We start from the raw sequence: 27,922 nt of genomic DNA, 5'->3' as shown, positions 1-27,922 counted from the left end.
GCGTACAAAAGCCTGGTTGCTGAGTGAAAAATGATGCACTCAGCAGCAGGGTCATCACAGAGCTGATCAGTTGGATGTTTCATGCTACAGGGCACAAAGCTATTTAATCAGTCGTTTTGTTTTTTTCCTTCCTCCTCTGCCCTGTGTGCAACAGGTTCATTTCCCTTCCCAACGGAGTACTCCAGATTCTAGAGGTGACCCAGGAGGACGAGGGTGCCTACCGCTGTGTTGCGTCCAACTCTGCCAGGAAGGACATCAGTCAGGAAGCCAAGCTCACTGTCACCTCAGGTAAGGTCCGTTGCTGTGCTTTACACTGTTTGAATAGGCAGCCAGGGAGCTGCCACACCAGTCTCAAAGAGTGACACTCTCTGTGTGCCCTTTGTGTGCCGTGAGTTTAAAACTACAATGACTCACCTAAGCTAAACTTTAAACTATTGTTGCAGGTAGATATTTTAGGATCATTATATTTCAATTGAATAGTAAAACAGTTTTGTGAAACAGATGTAATTGTGTATGATTTGTTAGACTTTGTTCTATTTGAGTCTGCTCCATTTAGTATGATGTTAGTATGATTATGCCAGGGCTACAGGCATACAAATAGCTGATAGATGGTGCAGTATGTAGCCCAGTTCACTTCCTCATAATGTAAGCAGTAAGAATAGGAGAGAGTGGGTGTAATAAGATCAAAATAACACATTAATCTAACCACAGAGAATCACTTGAGCACCAGGGTCATCACTGTAATTTAGTGTTATGTTGTGGATAAGATAGCTGTATTTTATTGTGAAAACAAAATTGCTTCTGTTCTTGCCAAACTGGAATACATATAAACAAAGTTTAGATACAAGGTGATGTTCAGCTCAGGGTTAAACATATTTCCACTTGGCTCACTGAAGACGCTGAAGTTCTATAGGCACATTGCCAGTCTGAATTGATGTCTGACACTCACAAAAAGTAGAAAGGTCGCGCACATCTGATTAAAAAGGTGCTGCCCTCAAAAATAAATGTTGATAAAGAAAAAAGAAAAGAGGTGACCTCACACTTAAGCTCCCTTTATGTGCTTTTATTTAGCACATCCAACAACATCAGAAACATTTCGAGCGTACTGCTCTTCTTGGGACAGGTCTGAAGAAGAGCAGTACGCTCGAAACAAAATTTAGCACATCCAACAACATGACAACAACATTTCGAGCGTACAGTATGCTCGAAACGTTGCTGATGTTGTTGGATGTGCTAAATAAAAGCACATGAAGGGAGCTTAAGTGTGCAGTTTCCTCTTTTCTTTTTTCTTTGTCTGACACATACACACTTGGGGACACTTTAATTGTGTATGAAAACAAAATGAAGTAGTGTTCAGTTGTGTAATTACATGAATTTTATTTTATCAACTCTGACAACACTGCTGATCTTTGTCATTGTATATATATATATGGTATATATATATGGTATATATATATATATATATATATATATATATATATATATATATATATATATATATATATATATATATATATATATATATATATATATATATATATATATATATATATCTTTAGTTGTTCTCTCTCTGAAAGCATATTTTGTAAAGCACCTATATTGTGTTTGAAATAAAAGTGTCATACATTTACCTTGTCCATTTGCTGCAAAACGTGCAGTCTTAACAAACACTTCATGTTTAAAAGTGAGCATGAAAAAATTAGAATTTTCCAATTTAGGTGAAAACGTAGTTTAAGTCATAAACAAGTAAGAAAATATGAAATAATATATAGTCTAAGAGTCTATTGTAATTGAGTGCATGATTACACCGCAGATGAAAAGAAAAGAAATGTTCAATGTCATGTAAAACAATTTATAATGAAATGACTGCTGAAATTGAAAAATGCAGTCTGATTAGTATACTGTGTGAAGAGCATCTGATATTCATCATATATATTTGTACTAGTGATGCAGTGAATCACTCGCTGTTGTCGTCAGGTGAGATTTCACCATTAGGCAACCCACAGTAAAGCCATGCCACATGATCTGCCTCTGCCACTAGTTAGTGAGAGCTCCGTCAACTTTAATTGGCTGCTCTGTGGAAACCATTGTATCCTTTTTGAGACACCACGTTTGTGTCTGTCAAAAGAAAGACAAAAAAGGGTGGGGGGATGGACAGATAAAGCCAGCACAAGTGAGTCAGATGCAGCACATTTACATTTAAAGTCTCTGCAGCCACCTTTCACATCGCAATTGCAATTCCAGTTATCCCTGGTGTCACTACAGTAATCAAGTTTAAATTTCACATCAGTTCAAATCTCATTTTAGTGATGTGTCTGTTGTCGTGCTTCAATCATCATTTGAATATGAAATGTACAGCAGAAGGGAAAGTATGCTCTCCTTTTTGCAAAGCCGATGCACTCCTCTTTGAATTTGAATCGACAATGAGAATTTTAAAAAATTAGTATGCATTTTGTAGCCTACAGTATATAAGTGCTTAGAGATACTTTTTATATTGTGATATTGCAATATGGGTCATAATTTCAGTTTGAATTATTTTTGCATTTCCTTTTCAGCAACAAAAAACTATGATGATTACATCAGGTGAATATGAATGTTAGACAGAGGTATCTCTGTCGTGACACATTTTACCTTAACGTTGCAGCTCTTGCAGTTTGGATATTGCCTTTGTTGCAGTTTCAATAAAATTTCAATTAGCTGATCAGCCCTTGTAGGTATGTCCTTTTGTCTCAGTCTCCTTGCTGCAATTATGGCACCCTTGGAAGAAAATACTTAAGGCTGTGTTATGAGCCATTGCATGAAACAGATGTCAGATCTAATGTCATGGCTTCACTCACTTTCTTCTGTGCTCTATGAATAGAATACCTCAACTATCTTAGCCAAGCTCTGACAGCTTGATGCTGATACTGTATCAAGTTCAAATACTTAATCTGAGAAGATGTGGATGTGGAAAATATGAAACGTTCATCTGCCTCAAATATCCATCTTCCTTTTTCTCACAATATTTCCTTAACTACCCCTTTGTTTCTTACACATACTTTACACTGCATCACACCCATCATAGCTACAAACCCTGTAAAGGTGCGCTCTGCACTTCAGTCCTCACAAAGGAACGCTGAAACAGTTGAAGACCTATGCATAAGAAAGGGTTGCAGTATGTAATCTGAATATTTAATTCATAACTTGTTTACAGAAGCCTGTATAGCCTCTTTCTGGTGACCATTAGCATTGTGTACTACTGAGATTGCCTGGGCTGAGCATAATAGCAAGGAAGACCTCTCACACCAGCAGTACCTTTGGGACTGGTACACACTCAAGAACTGAGTGTGTGGTCCCTTAAAACGATAAACAATACACTTTGACTGACACTGAAGAGATGTGTCTCATCTCCATAATTTGAGGTCATTCCATCAGCTGACTTAATGCTTTACCTTTTCTTTCACAAAGGGATGTTTTTTTTCTTTTGTGTTCTCTTTTTCTACCTCCCTTTCCTGTTTCCCAAAGCACCTCTTGGCACTATGAGGTGTCAGCCTTCACTTAGAAAAATGACCTCCTATCTCTGTCTCGCCATCTCCCCTCGGTCAGCTCTTTCATTTGTGGTTCATTTGTGGTTTCGTGCAATATGAGCAGAGTGTTTTCATGAGGGGGGTTGTCAGGTGGGAACTGCTACCTGTATATAATCCTTTGTGCTGTGTGGAGTTTTCATCCTTTTTCAGCCAATGCTCTCACATCAGAGCCTCTCTAATAAAGGTTTCCCTAGCAGATTCAGCTCACATCCAAATCCACCATCCAAGCCTCAACCAGATACCAATCAGCCAACTACAGAGACTGTTTTGATGATGAAGTGAAATGCTGTGTCTATCTCTGAGTCAAATTTCTCTGGTCTTTAGGTCCTTTCTTACCATCTGATGTAGTGCACAGATTTTACGATTCCGCATTACCATTATGACAAGTTAGATGTCTGCATTAAATGCTAACTGTCCCTCAGTTGTGGAGGCTATGCTAGCCAATACTAATCAAAGGAATATCAGGTCGTTCTCACCTGGATTGGCTTTTGGATTTTCCACTTTTACTGTAGTGTTAGTAAACAAAGAAGGGTCAGAAGCTTCAGCAGTGATCGATGAAATATGAGGCACAACTGTGGCTCGAGGAATCAAACTGGGTTGCCATTTTGCTTCACTTCACTGGGGAATGTTGAAGTCAGTGGATTGCAACTGTCAACTCTCCTGTTACAAGCACTACCTGATATTTATGATACTGAAGACTACACCTCTTTTGTTGCTGCAGGCCCGACCGAAGCTCTCAACAGAGTTGTGATTGTTGCACCACCTCAGAATGCCACAGTGGTGCTGGGCGGGCCGGCCGTGATGGAGTGTATGGCACAAGGCCAGCCGAAACCACTGGTGTCCTGGAGCAGACAAGGTAATATTTGCAAGTGCTGTTACTCATTCTCGCTTTATTTGGTTTTTGCCTTTTATTGCACCTGCTACATTTCAAAATATCTGCATCTTGCCCTGTAACTATCTGTTTTTCCCCCACACAAAGAACAAACTGTAATATGTCAGGACCAGATTTGCATATCTGTGGATGGTAAAGCTGTTGTTGCGATAGTAACTCTCTTTGCAAAACAGTCCCCTGCTCCTCAACCATGCTTTGGGCCATTCTTTACATAAGAACATTTGTCACACTGATTAATTCACACCTTTACAACTTTGATGCATTATAATACATGAACACACAAAAAGACAGACATACACTTGTTTTGTGGTGAGATTGAAATGTTTGGATACAGCCTGAGAATTGTCTGCATTAGCAATTCTTCCTTCATTCCCAATAAGTATTATAGTATTATACATTATTTAAATTCTCACAAACTGTAACACACTATGCAAATCACCACCTGCACTGCAAAGTGGTCTTACCTGCTGCCGGCTGCATCTTTTTCAATTTCTCTACTGTATGTGCTATTGTGAGATAATTCACTTTATGAGGGATGATCAATGTCTTCAGAACATGTGACTATCCGACAAAATGGCGGATCAACTTAATAGTGGTCTATATGGTAAATAGTGAGTGATTTCTCTCGCAGCGTAGGAGTGTGTCAGTGCCGCTGGCTCTGTGAACGGAGACTGAGAAATCACAGAGCCACCTGTTGGTCAGCTTGTGTGATTACAGGTCAAATCCCCCTCTGCTCAAAGTGCTGTCTCTTTCCTTTGTGCTGTTTTTCTCAGGCAGCAGAAAGCCTGAGAAATTATCTCCACTCAAAGTCAAAAATGTTTTTTCCATCTGTATGATCTGGCTCTGTCCTTTGTTGTTCTTTGTTGCTTTCTGCTTTCATCAGATGGAAAGCCCATTTCCACTGACGTGGTCGTCCTCGCAACAAACCTGGTAATTAGAGACACAAGGCGTCACCATGCCGGCGTCTATGTCTGCCGGGCCAACAAGCCCAAGACCAGGGAGTTTGTCATTGCTGCTGCTGAGCTGCATGTGCCTGGTAAGATTCATGTTAGTAGGCACTGTATGTAACAGTAAATGACACATCTCTGAGAGCTGATTCATTGAGACTTCTTTCTGTCATCAGCTTTGTCTGAAGTCACCATGTAATTGAAGGCCTAGTGGGAACAAATAAAAGAATGAATCAAATAACTGTAACTTTAACATTATTTCTATCTATCTATGCATGAAGGTTATATTTAAGTTATTCAATCCTTATAAATCCAGGGTTTAATGGCCAGCTTATCTGCTGTTAGATATAAATGCCTTTCAGGCTGCCCTGTGTATGAAGCAGTTTGATGCTGATCACGACCTTTGACTGGATAAATGTACATGAACGTCCACAAGTTCGAGTTGAGTCATAAAAAATGATGTAATTTAAAAGAAGAGAAAGAGAGGAATATTCATACATGTATGCTAGGGTAGGAGATAACTGTAAGATCTTAGCCAAATTTTTCATTTGTATTGTTACACTTGTAATTGCTACTGAGCAAAAATGCCAATGCTAATCCCTGATTAATCCATCTGAAAAATCAAATGTCTTTCTGTCATGCTCAATCACATATATTTTGTACTTTTACTTTCCTCCTTAAATCTGTCTTTTAAAATTTCCAAAATTTCAAATTTTAAAATACTTTCCAAGTGCAATAATAACTTCTGTAGTGCACAAGTAAAAGCTTTATTCCCTACTTCCAATAGCCCCTCCAGTGATTCTCCAGCCCCCAGAGACAGTGTCCCTCTCCCGGGGAAACACAGCCAGGTTTGTGTGCAACAGTTCGGGGGAGCCTCCCCCTGTGTTACACTGGCTGAAGAACGGCCAACCCATCAAGTCATTTAGACGAGTGAAGACCCAAAACCCCGGAGTCCTGCTCATCAACCAGCTGGCACTGGAGGACGCGGGGTATTACCAGTGCATAGCTGACAATGGACTGGGCACGGCCTGTGCCACTGCCAAGCTGACAGTCATTGTAAGGGAAGGTCTGCCCAGCCCTCCTCGCCACCTGTCTGCTACGCCCTACTCCAGCACCACTGCCCTGCTCACCTGGGAGAAACCGGAGTACAATTCAGACCAAATCATCGGCTACTCTGTGCACTGCCAGCGTGCTGCAGGTGTGTCTCTATTCATAAGTATGTGTGTTACACATTTACACATTGATTTCAACATTTTTCTATCGTTTTATAGGCTCAGATAACGTTGAGTACCAGTTTGCGATGAACAACGACACCACAGAGTATCACTTCAAAGAGCTTCTCCCCCATACTGCATACACATTCTTTGTGGTGGCTTATTCTCCCATGGGTGCCAGTCGCCCATCCCTGCCTGTTACTGTGGAGATGCTGGAGGATGGTGAGTTAAACTGATACACAGGTAAAATAATGTCAGCATGGGAGACTTAACTTACTCACAGTCAGTAGTAAACACTGTTAGCTTGCCAACCTTGTAACATCTTTGTCATCAATTCATAAAGTGTTATTTTTTGTGCTTTTTTTTGGTAAGCATTTAAAAAGTAGTAGTAGCAACTTAGCTAGAGACATGGCACAAAGGTATTTTCTTACAACTGTGCTAAAAAGTAGATTCAACATGTCGTATTTTTTTGTAGAGGAAGACAATCAAATTTGACAAATTCTTTAAGATAACAAAGTATAGATTAGTTATAGACACACACGTGTTTTACAGCTGCCCACATCCGTAGGCAGTGGCTTGAATGTGCATCATCAGACAGCTCAGTGTCTCCTCTTTTATTCCCTCTTGCAGTACCAAGTGTACCTCCTCAGCTGTCTATAGCCAGCACCTCCCCCACAGACATCAGGCTGATGTGGCATCCATTGTCCTCACAGCACAGTCGAGGAGCTGTTACCCGCTACCGGATTGAGTACAGCTCTCTGGATCAGGGTTGGTAACGCCTGCTGGACAATGCTGTCAATAAGATGATTTTAACTGCCAGTGAAAGAACATCTGTGGCACACTGAGGATAATTTGGGAGAGACTTCATTTCTTGACAGTATGAATAGTCTCCTTCACCTAGAAAGTCTGTGTGCTTCCTCTCTGTTTTTGGACAAGTTCATACTAATTTAGAGCACATAACCCTCAAGTGCACAATATAATTATTTATACAATATTAAGCTAATGCAAAAATGTTCAGAACAGAATCATTTAGTATTCTGCATAACCATGTCTCCGTAATGTACAAGGAGAGCAAACACACTCTGAAATGAGCTTTTTTTTGTATCACAGTTTGTCCTTGAAAGACAGCAATTTATATGAAAAATTGCAGAAACAACACAGTAAAGAACAATTTGTCCCTGTGCATTTCATGTCATCAGTTGAATCATACCTTCCAAGAAAAGAAAAATAGCACTTTCTCTAAACATGATAGATAGATAGATAGATAGATAGATAGATAGATAGATAGATAGATAGATAGATAGATAGATAGATAGATAGATAGATAGATAGATAGATAGATAGATAGATAGATAGATAGATAGATAGATAGATAGATAATATACTGTATAATAATAATAATATTGATATAAGAGTGTGTGTATTTGATGCTCTCACAGCAGACAAAGTGTTCACAGTGGAGGTGGGGGGTAACGAGACTCAATTTACCCTGAGAGAGCTGCAGCCTAACCATGCCTACCGACTGAGAATAGCAGCTGGAACAGGTGTTGGCTTCGGGATCCCATCTGAGTGGGCCCAGCACCAAACATTAGCCCACTACAATCAAAGCGACCACAGCATGGGTAACGATGACACTACTAGATCTTGTTCATTTCTGAAATTCTGCAGTTCAGTCATTTTTGGTGTTAAAGTCAGCCCCACATACTGTACACGGTTGGCCATAAAATTTGATTTTTTTTTAATTTTTTACCTCTTCTCATGAAATGATTGTGAATGTGATCCAACTTTATGGGCAACTGTGTATATCGCATGCTTAAAGCAGAAGTAAGCGGAATATTTGTGTTAATATAAGTCTTAAATAGTTATATCTTCCGACGGCAATCACTTACATAGAGTGTTTGGTCTGAAACACGGGTCTGTCAGTCACTGTGCTCTGCCGTAAGCCGAGGAGAAAACTTTCCTTGTATCCTACAACCTTTATCCAATGAGGAGAGAGAACGGCATAAAGGGGCGGTCCTCTCTGTGTGTGCAGCCAAGGGATGCGCGTGAATGTGTTGACGTAGGGACGAGGACCAATAGATCCATGACGAGGGCGGGGACTGCTAACTCCATCGGCTGACAAGAAGTTAGCCAAAACGACCGGATCGCTTACTTCTGCTTTAAGACCAGCCGATGCACTTTTTGACTCACAGTGGATAAATATATCTGGGACTGTAACAATTTAAATTGTGACAGTTTTTGAGTGTCACAATTTTAACTATGATGCATCTTTATATATTTAATATTTAATTATAGTTTGTAAACAATGATACATTTAGCCATTTTAAAATGGGGGAAGAAAATACATTGTAAAAAGTGCTAAGATCAGTCTCAGTCTGTTATTATTTTTTATACGTTGAAAGCATCTACATTCACAACTTAGTCACTTAACAGACGCACAGTGGACATAGACTTTGTCACGAGGGTTGTTGTTGTTGTTTTTTCTTTCTTCTCAGTGATCTTTGCCCCTACTGAGCTGAAGGTCAGAGCCAGAGTGAACACACTCAACGTGACCTGGCATCCCTCACCCAATCACACACTGGTCTCTGGTTACAAGCTGTCCTGTCGAGAGGTCGAGGCTGAGGAGTCAGCCAGTGGACAAAGGACCACACAAACCCACACCATCAGGCTCCGTAAGAGGGCTCGGTATCATCTGCTCACTGGGCTGGGTGAGTTGTCCATACGGGCCTCTCAAATGCTCTGCGTTTTCCCAGATGTGTGTGATGTAATGACAAAACACCATGTTCACAGTCATGTTTCTAACCTTGCATTTAGGTTCTTCTGGCAAACTATTAAATCAAATGATGCCATTTTAACTTAAGAAAAACATTTTTATAGAATTGGTCAGATATTTTTGTGCACTTCCAGTATTGCAAGCTTTGACAGTGGTATTGCTTCAATTCTGTGCAAGGGAAATGCTATTTTACCAGTGTCCTTGGCAGACTCAGTGTTGTATTTCTCCTTAAGGCTATTGCAAAAAAAAAAAAAAAAGATTGACGACAGAACAGACAGGCACTCATAAATCATAATAGTTCATAATTTAGCATTTCATTGAAAGGCTGTCTTGCATTGTCATGATTCTTAGAAAAACAATAGAGAATGCATGCACATCCACAAAATCTAAAAGCTGGGTGCCAGACAAAAAAATGCATGAAATTGGCAAAACACAAAGTCTGCACACCAGCAGCAGCTCCAAGGTAATTGTTTATTATCACCTTTGTGAGTGATGTTCGGGTGAAACTCTTCTTCAGACATGAACCAGGTGAACAAACACACCCCTAATTATACCCAAGTGGGAGGTCACCTGACAAATCATGTGATACAATTTTTATGAAGCATGCGAGTGCACATATTCCTTATTTGTATAATATGTGTGTGTACATAAGTTTTTTATTGATAGATGTGAAATTTTTAATGACTGTTTATATATCTTTGTACTATGATTCTTAGAAATCCTGAGACCTTGGTTCAGGAAGCAGATGTAAAAGCTAAGAGTCTTAACTCACAAGAAAGACAAGGGGCCCTAGTTTCCTAGACCGAGCGAAGTCTAAGTGCAGCGCAGCTTCGCCACGCCAACGGGGTGTGTCCAGGTCCATTTCGCAAGTTTGCTGGGCAGCGCAGTCCAACTTACGCCAGCGCAAGCCCTCCCCTCGTCCCTCCTACCGGCGCAAACGGCAAAGGGGGAGGAGACAGGGCGGGAGGGAGACAGGAGGAGGAGAAGTGGGATTAACACAGCCGATTCGGATCTTCACCAATCAAATGAGCTCCTCTCCTCACCTTTAACTGCGCCGCGAGCGATGCGCGCTGCAAGTTTGTCATTTTATACTTTGACATGGACGGAGGAGACAGCGACGCCAGAGGCCGAACTTCTCCCAGGAGGAAACAGCTGTTTTGGTCCGGAGGTCCGAGCTCAGAGTGGCCGAATAATGAGTTTACTAATATCCTTAATCAGGTTTGATCTGATACACTGAGAACCGGTGCCCAGTGTAAGAAACAACAACTAATAAACTAATAAAGAAACTCACATTTTTTCAAACCCTGTGTGAGAAAGATGAGAGGTGTAAACTAATCATAACATAAACAAACACCATGCGGGATGAAATCAGCATAAAGGACGCTCTCTCTCTCTCCCCCCCCCCACCCCCCCTCTCTCTCCTCTATCTCTCTCCCCCCCTCTCTCTCTGTCTGTCCGTCTCTCTTTTTTCTGTGATGAGAGATGCTGAGTATACTGTAGTAGGCTATATACTGACTATCTGATACCGAGGATGTTGTGGTGGGCTAAGAGAGATGATGATTTGTGTTTTGTTTTTCATTACGGCTGCGTGACGACGTGGTTGCTCGCGCTAATGAATTAATAAGTAAATAAATAAATAAAGCAGATCATCACAAGGGCACAGTGCTCTCAACACGGCAGCAAAATGCAGTCATCCACCCTCACAGTCCTGCTCTTGGGACATCCACAGCTGCTTTTCAGTGCCAGTTCGTCCCTGCTGTGTTAATTCAGGTGGAGTTTCCATTACGCGTGCCGACAGCCTTTGATCTCTGCTTTGATCTGACGTCAGATGTGACGGGACAATCTATATAGATATAAATTCACGTGTTGATTCCGTTAGTTGCATTAAATAGTGGTTATTGTGGATATTTATTGCATTGAAATGTGCCTGGAACTGTGGAAATCTGCCTGTGAGGTCCTGGTGACGTGTGCGCACTGCATGTCAGTCAGCCAAACTTCCACTGCACCTGCTGCGCTCCGCCCTGCGCTGAGAGTAGACCTGGTTGGAGGTGGCGAGCTTTCAGCGCACCCTCGGCGGGACATTTTCGCACGAAACTTCCACTGCACCAAGCTGAATCTGTGACGCCTCCCCCTGCTGCGCGGCCACGCCTATCTCAGCGCAGCGCGATCTACAAATCTGCCAATCTGACTTTGCGCTAGGCTGCGCTGGTCCAAACTTGCATTACACCGGCTGCGCTACCTTGCGCCACCTGCGCTGCGCCAGGAAACTAGGGCCCAAGAACACAAAAATCTAAGTAGAGAAACAAAGAAAAAAGGACCACACATAAAAGAAACAGCGGTGGGAGACAGACCGAGGTGGCCGTGTGAAGAAGCAGTCATGCTGATGTGGTCACATAAAAAAAAAAAAAAAGTTACGGCCGGCCAACTCTGAAAGATGCAAGACACAATAATGAAAGAAATTAGGAGCAGCGTAAAGCTCACCTCTTGGGCCAGCTCCCCCTGTAATCAAAACCTTTGTTCCAGACAGTCTGGGTTCGGTCACTCCTATTAGTGTACAATTTCGGTGATAAATGTATTTTCTTTTCTCATCATCATTATGATCACTGCTATATGATCCACCATATATATATACAGTATAGAGCAGTGGTAGGCTATTTGCACCCATTGTTAGGTGTAAGATGAAGTTCCAAAACACAATTAGCAGCAAAACAGGCAGATAAAGAACAGAGAGTGGAGAGCAAAGGCACATCACCTAAAGTCAACATGACAGAGGGCAGTAGGAAACAGACTAGTGTGTACAAGCAGGGAGCTGATGAGAGAAGAGGTGAGCAGGCGAGCTGGGAGGAGGAGCAGACCAGCAGGCGCTGTTGAATGATTGAAAGGAGGAACAGGCATCATAAGCATGAAGTACAAGTTCATAATCTTGGGCCTGGTGGTAATGTCTTGTCTTTGTGAGAGGCTGCCTAGCTTTACTCCTAACAGGTAGACCACATGTATGATTCTCTTTCACGCTTATTATTGTCCCTTTCCCTTTTTCTCATCCTCTTCCACTCTTCCTCTCGCTGCCATCTTCTCTGACTGCGTGATTGTGTGGGTCAGTCCCTGACCGGCAGTATGAGGTGAGGGTATGGGCATTCACCAAGCAGATAGATGGAGCAGCTGCAGTGTGGAAGGGAAGAACAGACAAAATCCAAGACAGACGTAAGATATCTCTTCACATGTGTGTATGAATAAATTAGTGTAAAAATGTAAAACAAATATTATTTCAACTTTCCAAGACTCAAGGTGAATAATGTGAATGTGTGTGTTTAAAGCACCGTTGCCGCCCATGCGTCCACCTCCGTTGCCCCCGAGCAGCATCCAAGCCACAGCCAACAGTTCCACCTCCATCTGGCTGCGCTGGGAGAAGCCGCGGTTCAGCAACGTACGTATCATCAACTACACTGTGCGCTGCAGCCCAGCGGGAACCACAAACGCCTCCCTGGTCTCCTACCACACCAGGTCAGTAGTAGGTACCAGGCACTGCTCTTTGCATAACCCACAGTGTAGTGGGGTCTGCATCACAAAAAACTAGCTCCACTGTGTGTGCATGTGAACACTTCTTTGTTAATGACACACAAACACAGACTTACTTACATGATTTAACATCTAAAAATTGGCCACATGTTTGTCAGCCACTCTCATTCTCAGCCAGTGCTTGGAGAATAGATGTACTAAAACCCTTGACTCAAGTGGGCATTTTGTCTTTTATTGGCAAAATCTGTTTGACTTTGAAGTCATTGAATTTTAGTCCTCTTTTTCCATCTTTAACAGCACCTTGGCTTCTGAATTTCCTTTCATTAAAATGTTTTCATTGTCCATCACCAAACACCCAAATAGACCAGTACATTTCTATCTCTGGAGAATTCAGTTATAATTTGAATAGAATTTGGTAGCTCTGTTATTACCAATAATTTGTGTGGCAGTCAAAGAGGTGTCTTAAAAGGCATCACTTAAACCAGCACATAACATTGCTTCTGCATTCATAATGCCTCCTACACTTGTAAAAAAAAAAATGCCTTGAGTGGTATGGAGTTGTTTGGCTGGAAAGTTGCAGGTGATGAGAGGTATAAGTATAAGGTTAACAGAAATTATACACTAGAGCGGCCCACTGGCAGATTAAATCAAATCTTTCTGATGTAGAATATAAAATGTACAATGAATACTCAGGGCTCTCTTCTGTTTGTGTATTGCAGCTCTGCTCAGGAGATACTGCTCGGGGCGCTGAAGCCCTTCACCCGTTATGAGCTGGCAGTACAGTCTAATGGAGTGGATGTGGTGGGACCCTTCAGCGCAACAGTAGAGGAGTCCACTTTGTCTGACCGTGAGTCTGCACTCTGTTCCTGTCAATTTAGTCACTTGACTCTCCTTCCTGCTTTACTTTTTAATGATCCCACATTCAAAAGGCATTACTATTTCCCTGCAGGCTTTAAAACATGTTAAGTAATCAGCAGGCTTCTTGGGGGAGGTGAGGGCGTTCTTACATGCATTTACTGTACTTGAATTCACACAAGAGTGTCCTACATGTCTTGTTTTACTATGGATAAATGAAAACCACAACCCTCAGCAGTGCCGTTGAAAAAATCACTTAACCTCCTCAAAGGGAACTACACAATAAATTGGAGCATTGTTATACCTTTGCCATCTGAAGATGTGTATAAATGTGTGATAAGGTGCAGTTTGAACAAACAGTTTTCTTTGATTTAGGGTTAAAGTAAAAAAAATAAAAAAAAAAATAAAAAAAAGTCGAGCTTTCAATGTATTCATCAGCCATTCCCTTTGAAAGGACCTTTAAATTTAAACACCACTTTGATGCAATTATTTTAGAATTGCAAGGTAAAGGGTTTGAATTTTTGCTTCCTTGAGCCTTCAAGTGCTGTAATGTGTTTGTGAGGATGTGCTTTACAGTTGGTGCGTGCAAGAGAATATATGCACACAGAGCTCGTCCTAACCTCCCAGGGGCTGCCCAGCTAATCAGCATTTTAATATAGGTGTTGAGTCAATTGTCATGTCAATCCATTGCTTTCCATCATAGCAAGAAGTTTTACTAGAACCTAGACAGAGAGACTAGATTGTCATTGTCTTGTTTTAAAATGATGTGTGCCTATGAGGACGAGTGTCATCACGATATTGTCTGGACTGGTCCCCACAGAGGTTGCTGCTGGAAAGCACAAATTTAATTTTGTGCAGGATTATCTTTTCCAAGCTCAATGTTATAAACACTGTTGTTTATCAAACATAATAAATAGTTGTACATCATTCTCACTTTCTCCAGGCACAAAGTCACAGAATCAAGCAATGCAAGTGGATGCAAACCAGACACAGTCACAGATAGAACAAGAGATGCACTGAGACATGCATGCAGCCTGGCTTGATAGAGAGAGAGTTGCACATGAACTTAACGTTGCTGTTATTTGCTGCCATCAAATTTAGGGAGATAACTCATTTACCTGATTGCTCTTCTCAATTCAGCCCTCTTTTTGTGAAGAGGGCTGAGCATCTGCTTCATCCTCTCACTGAACTTGTAAATGCTGACACGTGCTCTGACATGAGGAGGGAGGGGCCTTTGTGTAATGTCCAGGACCCTACAGTTTTACCTACGTTAGGATTGGATTTAGGTTCTGTTTCAAGTTCCCTTGTGAGGCTGTTGATGTACTGTTGAGGGCCCTCTGGTGGCCACAGGGGCCTTAAGCAGGCCCTTAGTTGGCTTATGCATCAGGCTGTGTTTGTGTGACCACTTGTCCAAATCAGTGTGTCAGCTGGCAACTGGCCAATGAACATGGAAATTAGTGGTTGGCCTTGAACAGTGATAACTGGGTGTAATAAAACACCCAGGTGTAATGCTATCTCTTAAGTTGGCCGGCGACTCTATCTGCCAGCCAAGTCAGGGTGGTGAGTGTAGAGTGGATCGCTTTTAATGACATTATTATCACCAGTCACTCTGTCACATTCTCCCCTATCATCACCTGAGCCCCAGCCCATTCCCCCATTAGCCTGCTTGTCCCCTCTCTCCTGTACCCAGGTGACGAGGACATGAAGACGCAGATGGTTGTTGCACAACATGTCAAATCCCCCACAAAGACAATATACAATGTCCAGCTGTGAGAGCTTATCTCTGGGTTATAATTACTGACCCAATCCCCCTGTCTCCTTCAGGGCCCTCCACACCTCCAGAGGAGCTGCAGCTGAGTGCTCTGGACTCTTCCTCTGTTCTGGTGAGCTGGCGCCCTCCACTGGAGCCCAACGGTGTCATCGTGAGCTACATGATATTGTACAGTGGAAACCTCAGCCAGCCTGAGTACCTGTGGAGGAATCTCTCTCAGGACGGTAGGTGTTGGCTTGCATGGCTTGACTTGAATGTCTGAAACAAAATAATTTCCATAATTGAATGTGGATCTTGACAAATTTCCCCATCGTTTGCTGTGTTTTTCAGGGAGTATTACCAGTGTGGAGGTCCAGGGCTTGTCCAGTGGCACCCATTACTTTTTTAAGTTGGGAGCATCCACTGAGGTGGGGCCAGGGCCTTATTCACCTGTAAAGGATGTTCACACTCCCCTTCAGCAATATGGTACATCCTGAATTATGTTGTGCATGTAAAGCTGACAATAAGAAAATAAGTAATGGTAGTTTTAGGAGCACTAGTATCAGTAAGGGGGAGGGACAATAAGAGAGGAAATTTGAACGCATGGGAAAGAAACAAAAATCTAATCGTGTTTTTTTGATGAATTTTCTATTCATGAATAATTAATGATTTCTCATTACTTTCAGCAAAATTTAAATAATACTGTAATACTGCTCTTTTCTTTCTTTGTTGCTTAAGATTTTTCTCACACAGAGACACACACACCCACACTGTTCTGTTCTCATGAGGACTTTCATTCACCTTCATTCATGCATTTAACACATTCTACCGTTAACATGAAAGCAAAAATGTAAAAATGTCCTCATTTTGAATTTAACTGTAATTGGGCCTCGCAAAGATAGCGCTATAAGGCCAAATTGTCTTTCCTATTAAAGTGGGTAATTTGTCTCTACCAGAAAAATCCAGCTCTGTGGAACACTGTTATTTAGCCTCTTACATTAAAGTGCATTTTGAGGATAATGTTCAATGTTCATCAAAGGGGCAGCATCATCAGCGACCCACGGGGGAGATCTTTGAATTACTGCCCTCTCTACCTAACAAAATTGCTGTGAAAAGCACTTTCTTTACTCTACTTCTTTACTGTCATTTTGTGTTTGAGCATGCAATCTCATTATACACTTTTTAATTCGATCAGTCAGCATTTAAGTTTTACCTCTAATATTTGAATGCCCGTTTTGTAATTGAGGGAGTGATACAAACTAAACCATTAGCTCCCATGTGAAAGACTCTTTAGCTTGAGCTTTTTAAACTCACTGACCTTACGCCTTCAAATAGTACCACAACAGTAACACCATATATACATCTTTGTATATATATACACACATTCTCAATATATACATTGAGAATGCAATCTCATTTAGTTAAGCTCTTAATAAAAAGACAGAGTAACAGGTTTATTTTGTTCACATGGACAGTGAAAGTGTTGCCAGTATGCAGTGTGAATTGGACTGAGGTGGCTGGTGGGTGGGTGAGAGCTCCGGCCATCTGTTTCCTCTTCATGTCCAGACTGCCAAAGATACCCAGCATAAATGAATATCAATGACGGTCTGCTGTCCCAAGTTGAATACTGCTCTATATCACTTTGCCCAAGTGATTTTGTTCTAAATGAAGAAATCAATAAATTTTCAGTCTCTTTACGTCAGGTCTGAGTCAAATATTATTTAACCCTTGATATGATAATTCTTTGTATTTTTAAGATGGAGCTCTAGAGCCATAGCCTTTACATTTATTGTGAATAGCTCAAATATCAAAATGGGTTTGATATATTTGGGATTGGCAATGTTCCTGCCATGTGTAAACTCCTTATTTCTTCTTTTCCGTGTTGTCTGATATTGTAACAGAGCTGGACATCCATGCAGTGACAGGCATCATAGTCGGTGTATGTCTGGGTCTGATATGCATCCTGCTGTGCATGTGTTTTAGCTTTCGTAACAGCAAATCCAGGTATGTTAATACCACGGTGTCAGTTTTTATACTGTACTTATGAACCCATCTACCTTCCTAATTCATCTTACTCACAGAATATGTCACAAACAGAAAGCCCTTATCACAAACCAGGTAACTATACTAAATTTAACTCGATGATGCCCCAAATCCTACAACAACCCTGTCATCTCTGCTCTATATAGGGAGATATCTGGGGGCCTGGACTCCACAGCTGTGACCCCTCAGTACAGGAGGGGAGGCTGCCCCATACCTTCTAACTTGCCAGAGTGCAATGATAGCCACGAGCTGGAAACACTGATGCCCCCAGGCAGTCAAGAGTCTGGTCAGCCGCTAGCAGAGCCCCCAGAGGAGCAGAGCCTGATGGCAAGTGCTAATCCAGGGGAAGGGGAGGATGGCGCTGCACCTGAACCCAAGGTCAAAACCTGCAGGGGGGAGGGGAACTCTTTTCCAGATGAGCCTTGGATATACTGTTTTTATTTTATTTTAAATGTGGTGAATAGAAAGATAATCGTTCTAATTTTGATGCATCCATTGTGCCGTTCATCCTGCAGGCTGCTTGGAACGGCTCTGTGAGTCATAACTGGGCCAACAGAATCACTAGATACAGAGAGACCATAACAGAAGATTCTCCAACACTCATTAATGGAGCTTTCAACATGCTAATTAATGATAATGGCACGGTAAATAAATTAACTCAGTACAATTGCTTCCAGTAATGTATCAATTTCAGAAGTATACTATATACCATATACAGTATATACAGTATATATATCAAGCAGCTTTAGCATTAGCATCACTAAGCACAATTTTAGATTGAATATTCTTTGTAAGTAGTTAATGAGTGCTTCTTAGCTTTGAAGTAAAAGTAGGCTACCATTGTAGTTACTGTAGGAAGGAATATTTTAGAGCAGTTTAATCCATTCTTTAGTTTTTGGCCTTGTATTTTAAAACTTTGACTGGACTAAAAAATACACTGCCCACCAAAGTTTTCCTAATATCGTTCAGGGAGGTGGTTTAACAAACAGTCTATTGTGATAGTTGCTTATGTCTAAAGTGCCTTAAGTAACAGTGACATTCTTTTGTTACAGGGCTCCGAGGATCATCTATGTACGTCCCTGTGCAGTAACCAGGTTGAGGCAGAAGTCATTGTTCACTCTGAGCTGTCAGATCCCGGGCGGGACAAAAACGAGGAGGGCAGCAAGAGGGAGAAGGATTCTAATGCAACAAGGGGACCCTCATTATCTGAGGACAGATATTCCCCTTTGAGCCAGCCAAGCTCACCAGGAGAGGAGGAACCGCTAGAAAAACTATCTCTGGCACAAAGTCCCTCAAGTTTCCATTCGGTTAAGTTGTTGGGTAATCACAACAGGGAGCCGGATATCGCAGGAGACCAGCCGGCTATTGTAGACGTACAACCACAGCAGGACACGGGGCTGACCAATGGCTTCCACTCCCCAAAGACTGTGAGGTCGGTGCTGAGGTCGGAGCATCTGGAGAACGGGGACTCCAGACACTGCCCTCCTGCACCAGGGAAGGCCATCTCTGTCGGACTGTCCCCTTCCCCCTTTGTCAGCTCCGGCCTTGTCCACTCTACCTCAGCAGCACACAGTTATCTGTGCCCGTAGCATCTGCATGTAGGGCATCGACCCGTACAAACTTGGAGACATCAGACTGATTTTCTTTCAGTACAAAGTACCCAGGAAGAACCCCGAAGGATTATTTTTATGCACCTCATTATTGGATTTCTTTCTCTTCCTTGCAAAGTTTTTATAAGTACTTTGATTCCATTGTTTCATAGTGTATATACAGTCTACATATACAGTATATTTTTAGTGGTAGAGTACTGTATATGGATATGCGTTCTCTAGTATTGCAACCATACTTTCCTCTAGGTTTCTTTCCTATCCACAGGAAAGAACAGAAAGATTTCACTTAACCAAGCAGATGGAAGTGGATTGAACAAGGCTATTCCCACTGTGTCACACGTGGCTCTGTTCCACTCAGAAATGAGAAAAAAAGCCTGCACCGTTCCCAGAGTGAGTGAGCACTTGGACAGGCTACAATCGTGGTTGGAAGGATTGGACGTGGAGGCTCGGTGGGTCTCTGTGGGCTACGCCATGTAGATGCTACTTTACTGTGGCACTAAGGAATAAGCCTTAAAGAGTATCTGCACACTCTGAGAGTGCAGAACACCTGTGTCTCTCTCCAGCCTCCTGCTGTCTCAGGGTGCACACATACACACACACACGCACACACACACAAACACACATACACAAAGGTAACTGCATAGCTAATTCCACTTCCACAGCATCTCACAGAAACTCAATTGGTCACACATTTACACACATTTCCTGACTGGAGTGTGGGGGTCTCAGGTGCCTGAATATTTTAGGTGCATTTATAACCTCTGTATATTTCTATAGATTATTATATTCAAAATAAGTTCAAAACATAAGTCAACATAAAGGAAAAAAATCACTCAAAATAAAAAAAAATATTGAGCATACAGATTTGGTACACATGAAGTTTTCCTTTCCAAAATGCCATATATCCAGGTGGTGTGATTTTGTAAACCAGGGACGCTCAGTTGAAAAATGAAGTATTTTGTTTGTTTCTTCTTTTTTTTAAAGACAGTGGATATCTCATTTTGGAATCAAAGTATTTACATATTCATGTCAACGCTGGTTTAATTATGTTGGTGGGAGATTAAAAAAAAAAAAACATCTATAAACCAATCTTCTGGTTTATCTCCCAGTTAGGGATGCACCAATGTCCATACTGTCATCAATGTGCTTTTTGTTGGACCCCACTGTCTCTTTTGGCTCAGTACAATTTTGATTTTAATATGAAATGCTTTCCATGTTTTTACAGTAATTTAAGAAAAATTCATCTTGACTCAACAATACTGATTCTTCTCTATAGGAAAATTCTACAAAGCGTCAGTCAGACCCAAATACGTAAGGAGATGCAAAAAATAAATAAAATTGCTTCTTTTCTTTTCTTTTTTTTTACTTTGACCCCCCTACTTTTATTCCTTAAGTTTTGGATCATATTGCTCTTCCTAATTAATCAGTGTATACAACTGAATGAGTCAGGATGGCTTTAAGTCTAAAAGGGGAACTGGTGCATCCCTACTCCTTATCAACAGCACTACCTCATTTCTTTTTAGGACGGTTTCCAGTGTGGTTTTAGTAGTGTTATGTAACTAGCACCTTTTTAAGATCTTTTTCTTAACTTGTCTGATTTGACAGTCTTTCATATTTGCAAAAATAATCGTCCGTACATACAGACTGTATGTTCTTGTGTTGTGTTCAACAGGAAATTATGTCGCTTTAGTGCATTGCAACCTCCTCTGAGATCGCCGTATGATTGTTTCACTCAGTATTAGTATATTGAACCCCTACAGAAAACAAGAAGACTCAGTGTCTCTGATACAAATCACCTGAAACTAGGTCCAGCCAAATTCTTCCATTGCAGTTTTAGTCAAACTGACACCAGCTATAGACAAGGAAATAAATAGCTCCTGCAATTTGACACTTGTGCCACGTGTGCGCCCAGTGGAATACATGCACACTGTGTACGCACACATATATTATATGTATGTATGTATGTATGTATGTATGTATGTGTGCGTGTTCATGTGCATGCATGTGTGTGGGTGCTTTTGAGTTTTACCTGACAGAGTACAGAGTGTAAAATGTGAATGAAACCAAAAAGTATTTGTGCTTCAAGAAAACAGCGACAATAATAATCAGAGTTCAAAATTGAGGAAGCTATCACAGCTTTGCTCAGTTAACTTTTATTTAACCCCCTCTGTCAAAACAAACAAAACAATGGTTTGCAGACAGTTAGAGAACTGGAATAATTGGTACTAAGATTTCTCTTGAACTGTGTGTCTACCAAGTTAACAGTTTTCAGCTACAGCAACATTCAAGATGTACTTGTAGGTGCTGATGGCCTCAACTGCTGCACTATAAGCTACACCACCCCATAGTATTCTACATTTTTTTCTTAAAAACAAAGGGGTGTGTGTCTGGTTGGTGTTTCGGCTGCTTAGGTTTGGTATTTTAGGCACAGGCGCCATGACAGCAGATTTAAAACATGCTGGGACTCTCTGCTGTGCAGGGAACCAGTTAAAGATGATACCAGATTGGGGCTTGCAGCCTTCCTACTGTTTTACCTGCACAGCAGGTTTCTTACCTCATGCTACCTGATACAGTATATAAACAGTGGAGTCACAGGCCTAGATACAGCAACAGAAAAAGGCTGTGGGTTTGATTAAGTATCAAACCCATGTTGTTCAACTCATCAGGAAGGTTAGGTTCAGTATCTTGGGTGACATGATTTACTTTACAGTTACAACTTATAGTTAGATGTGTTAGAAAGATTTTGCCACTTGAATTGAAAACTGCATTTTTGTTCCACAATCCCCCACAGTGTTTTTACAACTCTACTAAATCATGGCTTACTATTAGTGTAATCCTTCACAGACTTGGACAAACTCCAGTCACTATTTGACTACTGCAGAACAGTACAGTCCATTGTAGCAGGACAGTTGCTCAGCATGTCCCTCACTTGGGGGAATCACGGTTTGACAGTCCTCTTTTTTTACCTTCAGTGTCTGATGATACTGGGGAATAAAAAAAAGTATGTTGTTGTCTGACTCTCTGAGGGGAGCTGTCATTACAGTATGAATCATATGTAATGAGGTTGAAATAATCCAATTCTAAAACTACCATCAGGATGAAAGTCTATATTATGAGAACCAGATCTGGCTGTGGTTTAAAGGGGACATTGTAGCTACATGATCAGGATGAAAAATGCAAATGTCTTCTTATATTAAGGGTCCAAAGTTCAGGAGTACAAGACCGTTCTAAATGTTGGTAGCAGATACCTTCTTGCTTCAACAACTCCTCTGCCAGTATAGGAGAAGTCTACCTGCTGCGGCACAGAGTGTTGTATCTTGGTGGCTGAGCGACCATAAAGACAAGCTTGTCATGTTCGTTAGCCAAATTGTGCATTAAAGAGAATCAAACCATGTGACAGTGTGCAGTGTTCATGCCATCTTTGCCACACCAGAATGCTAACTCTTCCCTCTCGTTTCGTTGGTTGATGCAGCTCTGACCACCACGCTCAACAACACTAATGTCACCTGACGGTTTAGCATTTTTCTGTAATAAATTCAATTACATTAATCAAATATCATACTCTTTCCTTGCCCAGTCACAAAGCCAACAAACAACCAAAAGTTTGATATCAGTTCACAAGTAGTGACCAATTATTTCACGTTGATGAGCAAATGTCTCGTTTGTGATATGACCATGTTTTAACACTAAATGCCTGCAGGTGGCACAAGTGTTATAATTACAGAAGGTTTAACATGTTATGCCTTTAGATGGTGATAATTGACATGTGTTTGGAGGTTAGTTACAAGCTGGTTCCCATAGGTGCTTCCCAACAAAAACACTATTAAGGACTCTAACAGGATAGTGTAACTATTTTTATTTTCAGTGGGGAAAGAAATGTCAGTGTTACTCTGTATGAGTGGGATGTAGTCTGTGGATTGTAATATGACAAACACAGGCATGATTCTGAAACAACAGGGAAGTTGGGTTTATTATAAAAATGACAAATTTAAGCAGAACATTGAATTCAGTCCTAATATGTGGGATGTCTCATTTTCTCTCAGGTGTTTTTTTTCTAGTCATCCAACAGTGAAAGGGAGAGGAGCAACCCCCTCCTGTTTCTGCCTATGTTTAGACTCATGTCCATGCAACTGTAAAATTTCACCAGCTCAACTCAATTACATCAGCAACAGAAATGTAAATGGCTTATGATGATGTATGAAACACATGTTTTTTGGTGTCGTCAAGTATGTACTGTAGCTTTTATGCATTAGCAGTCATATAGGGACAGAACTGAATGTGTTGTTAGCAAATCTGGGTCAAACTGTAATTGGAAGTTCAAATAAGGGTGCATGCGTGGGGTTTGCTACAGCAGGAGAATTCAGATTTCATGATTAAACACTTATTTATTCTTCTAAACACATACATTAATTAATACATTAATGGTAGGTAATTTAATGTGGGACAGAAACTGCTGTCCAACTTAAAGTGGCGAGTATTTTGTTATTTGTGGCCACGGTCCCATCAGTCATGTTGTGGTTTCATTGATTCAGGTTACATGTTTAATGTATAGAGAGCAATGCAGCCACTGCTTTTTGCCTTGTGTTTTGAGGATCACTTGGCCTATATACTGTAGCTGAAGCTGAAGCAAACCTCCCAAACTGTGCATATTTTTGACCCAGGTTCTTTACTGATACTGTTCTACATTGAAAACTGTTGCTCATCATCCTCAAATGCTTGTATGTCCTAAATCCAGAAATATTCTCAAAAGCATTCCAGTTTGATATCTTAAACATACCTCTCTCAGTCCAGGTCCGCCATGATTAGCCATGCTACCTTAAGAAGAGAAGTGCTAAATCCCCTGTGATTGTGTTTCTGCTACTCTGACAGGCTTCATCCAGACCCAGGTTCAGTTCCTTCTTTCACTGCAGCATTTGCAGATACTGTAGCCAAAGCTGCTATGTGTGAAAAAACGCATGGACTATACCCACGTGTAGGAGGCAGTCACTGAATTAGGGCAGTAAAGATAGTGTTTCGAGTCAGTCATGGTTCCAGAAAGTATTTTCTTGTTCGTCCTCATCTTACAGAGGCTTTCTACACCACATGGTTTTTGTGAAGCGGTCTCATACCCAACATCCTAGATGAAAATAATACACCAAGTACAGGTTGATTTGTGCCAGCGAGTTGCTGTTTTGTGGATGTTAGTCAGTTAAACAAAGACACTATCACATCTGTGATGCAAAAGTTAGATTTTATAATAATATAGCTGCCAAAATCTAATGTTTGAATAACATCCAGCATTTAAAAGTAAGGTTTTCATGTTTTTTTCCCACAGACATATCAGTTAAATCACACCATTTTGCCTGTGTTTGAAGTCTTGATGCAGTAGTAGGTTATTATGGTGGGAGGAGCTGACACAGAGGATCTGAAATGGGGATTAGCATAAAGCCTGCCTCCAGCACAAAGGATGTATCCTCTCCTTATAGGAGCTCTTATAACTATTTTAACCACTGTCTCTGGAATACATGTAACTTTTTTTCCCCTTTTGTTTGTCTTTTTGTTGGCTAGAACAATCAGAGGGGAAACTGTTCACGCTCTTATTTCGTAGAGATGATGATTAATTAGATAATTATGTTAATTTCATCCTCTTTTTGTAAGGGTTTTTATTAAAACAGTATACCTCATGTTGGTAACTTGTTGATTTGATTCTGATCAGTTTCTTGATACTGCACATTTTGTAAAGAGTAGGACATATACACGTAAGCATCATGTAGTTTTGTATGTTCTTCATAGGAAACAGGATATACTGTTTTGTTTTACCTCAGTGTGAGTCTCTACTCATCACAGTGGCCTGGAAAGCTCTAGTCTAATAGTGAAGGGGTAAAAAACATGAGGGGAGGAGGGGTCAGTGGAAGTAATCCAACTTGACTTTTACATTGTTATTCAGAGATAGTTTCTAAGAAGCTCATACAAGCAGAGGTTTTCGTAATTGGAATTTAAGCTTAAAATAAAATGTATTAGAAAAAAAACAAAACAAAAAAAGAAATATCTGGATGAATAACAGCCTAAAAGTCCGTTTTTGGCAGGCTACCACTTCACTGACTGAAATGCAAGGCAGGGAGAAGGGCTGAAGGGACATCCTCCCCAGGCAGGTCATACCCTTTCAGTGCAGACAGCCATTTAGAAATAATCACGTCTTCTCTACTCAGGTGCCCCATCTTTGCATAAAATTATAGAGGATCATGCCAGCATATCTGACTCAGATACATGTCATTTGTTGTCAAACAAAACCTCATTTTGGGAAACTTATGCACAGATATTTTGTTTTGTACAAATCACTCAGTGTATCTCTGTCTCTCCGGCTATTCTCTGTACATTCTGGTGCTTTGTAGTGAGCTGCTTTGTCCAGTGATGTCACATTGTTGTGGGTTTTTCTTTTTCTTTGTACACATCTTTCGACTCTAGTTTTGTGTGTACCAGGTCAGTCATGCTTTGCAGAATGTGTAGGCACAGACTCTGTGGTCATGTGCCACCAGCGACGCTCTGCAGCTACATACACACCTTTGTAATCATTGTGTGCCGAACAGAACCTCATTTATGTCATGGACGCTACTTTAGGAGCAAATTGTAGGAGCACGTAATAGATTAGCCCTTTTTCTTGGGCCATTAACAACGTTGGGCTGTCATCTTTACATTTCTAGAAGTGCAATTTTCTTAGTCTGTAAAATGACAGATGCATTACTCAGTGTTAGCCATGGTGACAATGGCCATGATTTGTGATAGAAACATTGCTTGTTCAAAGGAATCAGGTAGTACTTGTGGTTTGTAGAAATATTTCCACTGTGTTACCATATGTGAAATTGTCAAAACTTACAGCAACTTTCAAGATGTCTGTGGAAACTACTCTTCTGTAAATAAACATGAAAGAAAATGGAGAGTAAGGTTCTTTCTTTTGAATATGAAGCCAATTTTGAATCTCAGTTTAATTTCCTTTTCTATCACTTTTGCCTCCAAAGATTTATCAGTAAATTTAACTCCCTGTATGAATACTTTACCTTGCACCTTATATTCCCAAAAATGACAATTAAGATAACAGGGAGGTTGCCTGGAATGGTTATTTTGTGTCATATTTAATTCATTTTGATCCACAGGCCCGAAGAACCTCTAACAGACAGTGGCTCAGGTGGTAGAGTGGGTCGTCCAATGTTCAAAGGGTTGGCAGTTCGAATCCCGCTCTGTCCCAGTTGCTGCCGTAGTGTCCTTGGGCAAGACATCTTACTCCTGATGGGTCGTGGTTAGCACCTTGCATGGCAGCTTCCGCCATCAAGTGTGTGAATGTGAATGGGTGAATGCGATGTATGATGTAAAAGCGCTATATAAATACAGACCATTTACCATATTTACTTTATGTTCTATCTCAGGATATGATGTATTGGTTTGTCCTGTTTTGCATTAATAGATTGGAAGCTTTGGTCCAAATCAGAAATATAATTGCTCTAATGAGCCAAGGTCAAATAACTTCCACAGCTACTTCTGATTAAATATTTTCACGTATTACTTAAAAGAATAAGAGATTTTTTTTTAAAAAGAAGAAAATAATAATTTTACTTTCAGAGAGACTGCCCTGGCTCCACTGAGGGACAATTAGCTATACACAAATCCTGAATAGTAATAACTGGCCACTTGACCTCCCCCTGGGCACACACCTCAGCCAGGTAACAAGCCCTCAGTTGCTTTGTGCCACACTTTTCATCCACTAGAGCCAGAGGACAACAATCAGTCATACCTAAACTTGCCATTCTTGTGTTTACCACTTGAGGGCAGTGTTGTCATTCCAAATTCGTCTTGAAAAGCACCACAGTAGCTTAGTGCCACTCCTTTATAAGAGATGGCTGCTTGAGTGTTGAGCCTTCTGTGCTGCCCTGACCTCATACCTGTTATAGATTTGTGCTGGAGATTACTCTGTGTCCCTGAAAATCTTGTATTAAATTTACATGCAGAGGAAAATGGAAGAAAGAAAAGACAAATATGGATTTATACATACCGTACATTTGAAATACAAAAAGGTGTGTTTGTAAGTGCATAATGGCCACACATCTATCCATCTGTGTTACTGTGTCTTGGATGGAAGGCTAAAATGTGTGTATATGTGTGCACAGGGGAGAGAGACAGACAGACAGTAAAAAAGACAGAGAGGGAGGTGATGGAGATAAGAGGGGGAGATGAGGGCAGAGACTTAAGACAGGAGCACTGAGGCGACATCACATGGCAGAATCCCCTGAAGACTTAGATAAAAGCTCTCGCTGAGCGACAGAGGGTTCGGACTCCCTATCTCCAGCCACTCATCACTGTTAATCAGAGGGCGCGTCTGCTCTGCAGAGGTCTGAGACAGAATACATAATATCAAACACCCATGCATGTAGACAAATACAAAAATGCATGCCTTCTCATTCTTCACTGTGCTCGTCAATGCCACTGTTTGGATGTGTAATGTGTGTTGTTTGTGTGTACATGGTGTTTCCGTCCTCCAACAGCAGAGAGGTCTCTGGGCTAGTTCAGCATGCCTCATTTTTCATCGGCGGGGCGGGCAAGTGGAGCACAGAAAGTCAGGTGAGGGCCGTACTAATGAGGTAGAGCTCTTTGCCTGTGGGGAAATAACTATGTGAAGCTCTTGAATCAGCCCATTCATTCTGCCTCTTCCTGCTCCCGCTACTACGCTACTACAGTCTCCACCTTCAGCATCAGCTGCACTTGCTTCACAGCTGAACTATGCGTGC

General features: G+C 41.1%; 1 protein-coding gene across 1 annotated transcript; it reads left to right on the top strand.

Moving 5' to 3' along the window:
* Positions 1-30: 30 nt before the first annotated feature.
* igdcc4 (immunoglobulin superfamily, DCC subclass, member 4) lies at positions 31-26,070 on the top strand (the record flags this gene model as incomplete). Its single annotated transcript, XM_084001558.1, has 18 exons — positions 31-50; positions 155-288; positions 4,288-4,422; positions 5,342-5,494; positions 6,193-6,603; positions 6,677-6,841; positions 7,250-7,387; positions 8,059-8,241; positions 9,115-9,327; positions 12,492-12,593; positions 12,707-12,893; positions 13,628-13,755; positions 15,588-15,758; positions 15,865-15,999; positions 17,415-17,517; positions 17,703-17,934; positions 18,072-18,200; positions 18,609-26,070. The coding sequence occupies 18 exons, from the start codon at positions 31-33 to the stop codon at positions 19,143-19,145; spliced, it is 3,276 nt and encodes a 1,091-aa protein (XP_083857684.1). The 3' UTR covers positions 19,146-26,070.
* Positions 26,071-27,922: the final 1,852 nt, after the last annotated feature.

This window comes from Trachurus trachurus, assembly GCF_905171665.1.
Source record: "Trachurus trachurus genome assembly, chromosome: 3".
NCBI classification, from domain to species: Eukaryota; Metazoa; Chordata; class Actinopteri; order Carangiformes; family Carangidae; genus Trachurus; species Trachurus trachurus.
Note: the sequence above shows the minus strand (reverse complement) of the source record. Positions and strands in the feature narration are given on the sequence as shown.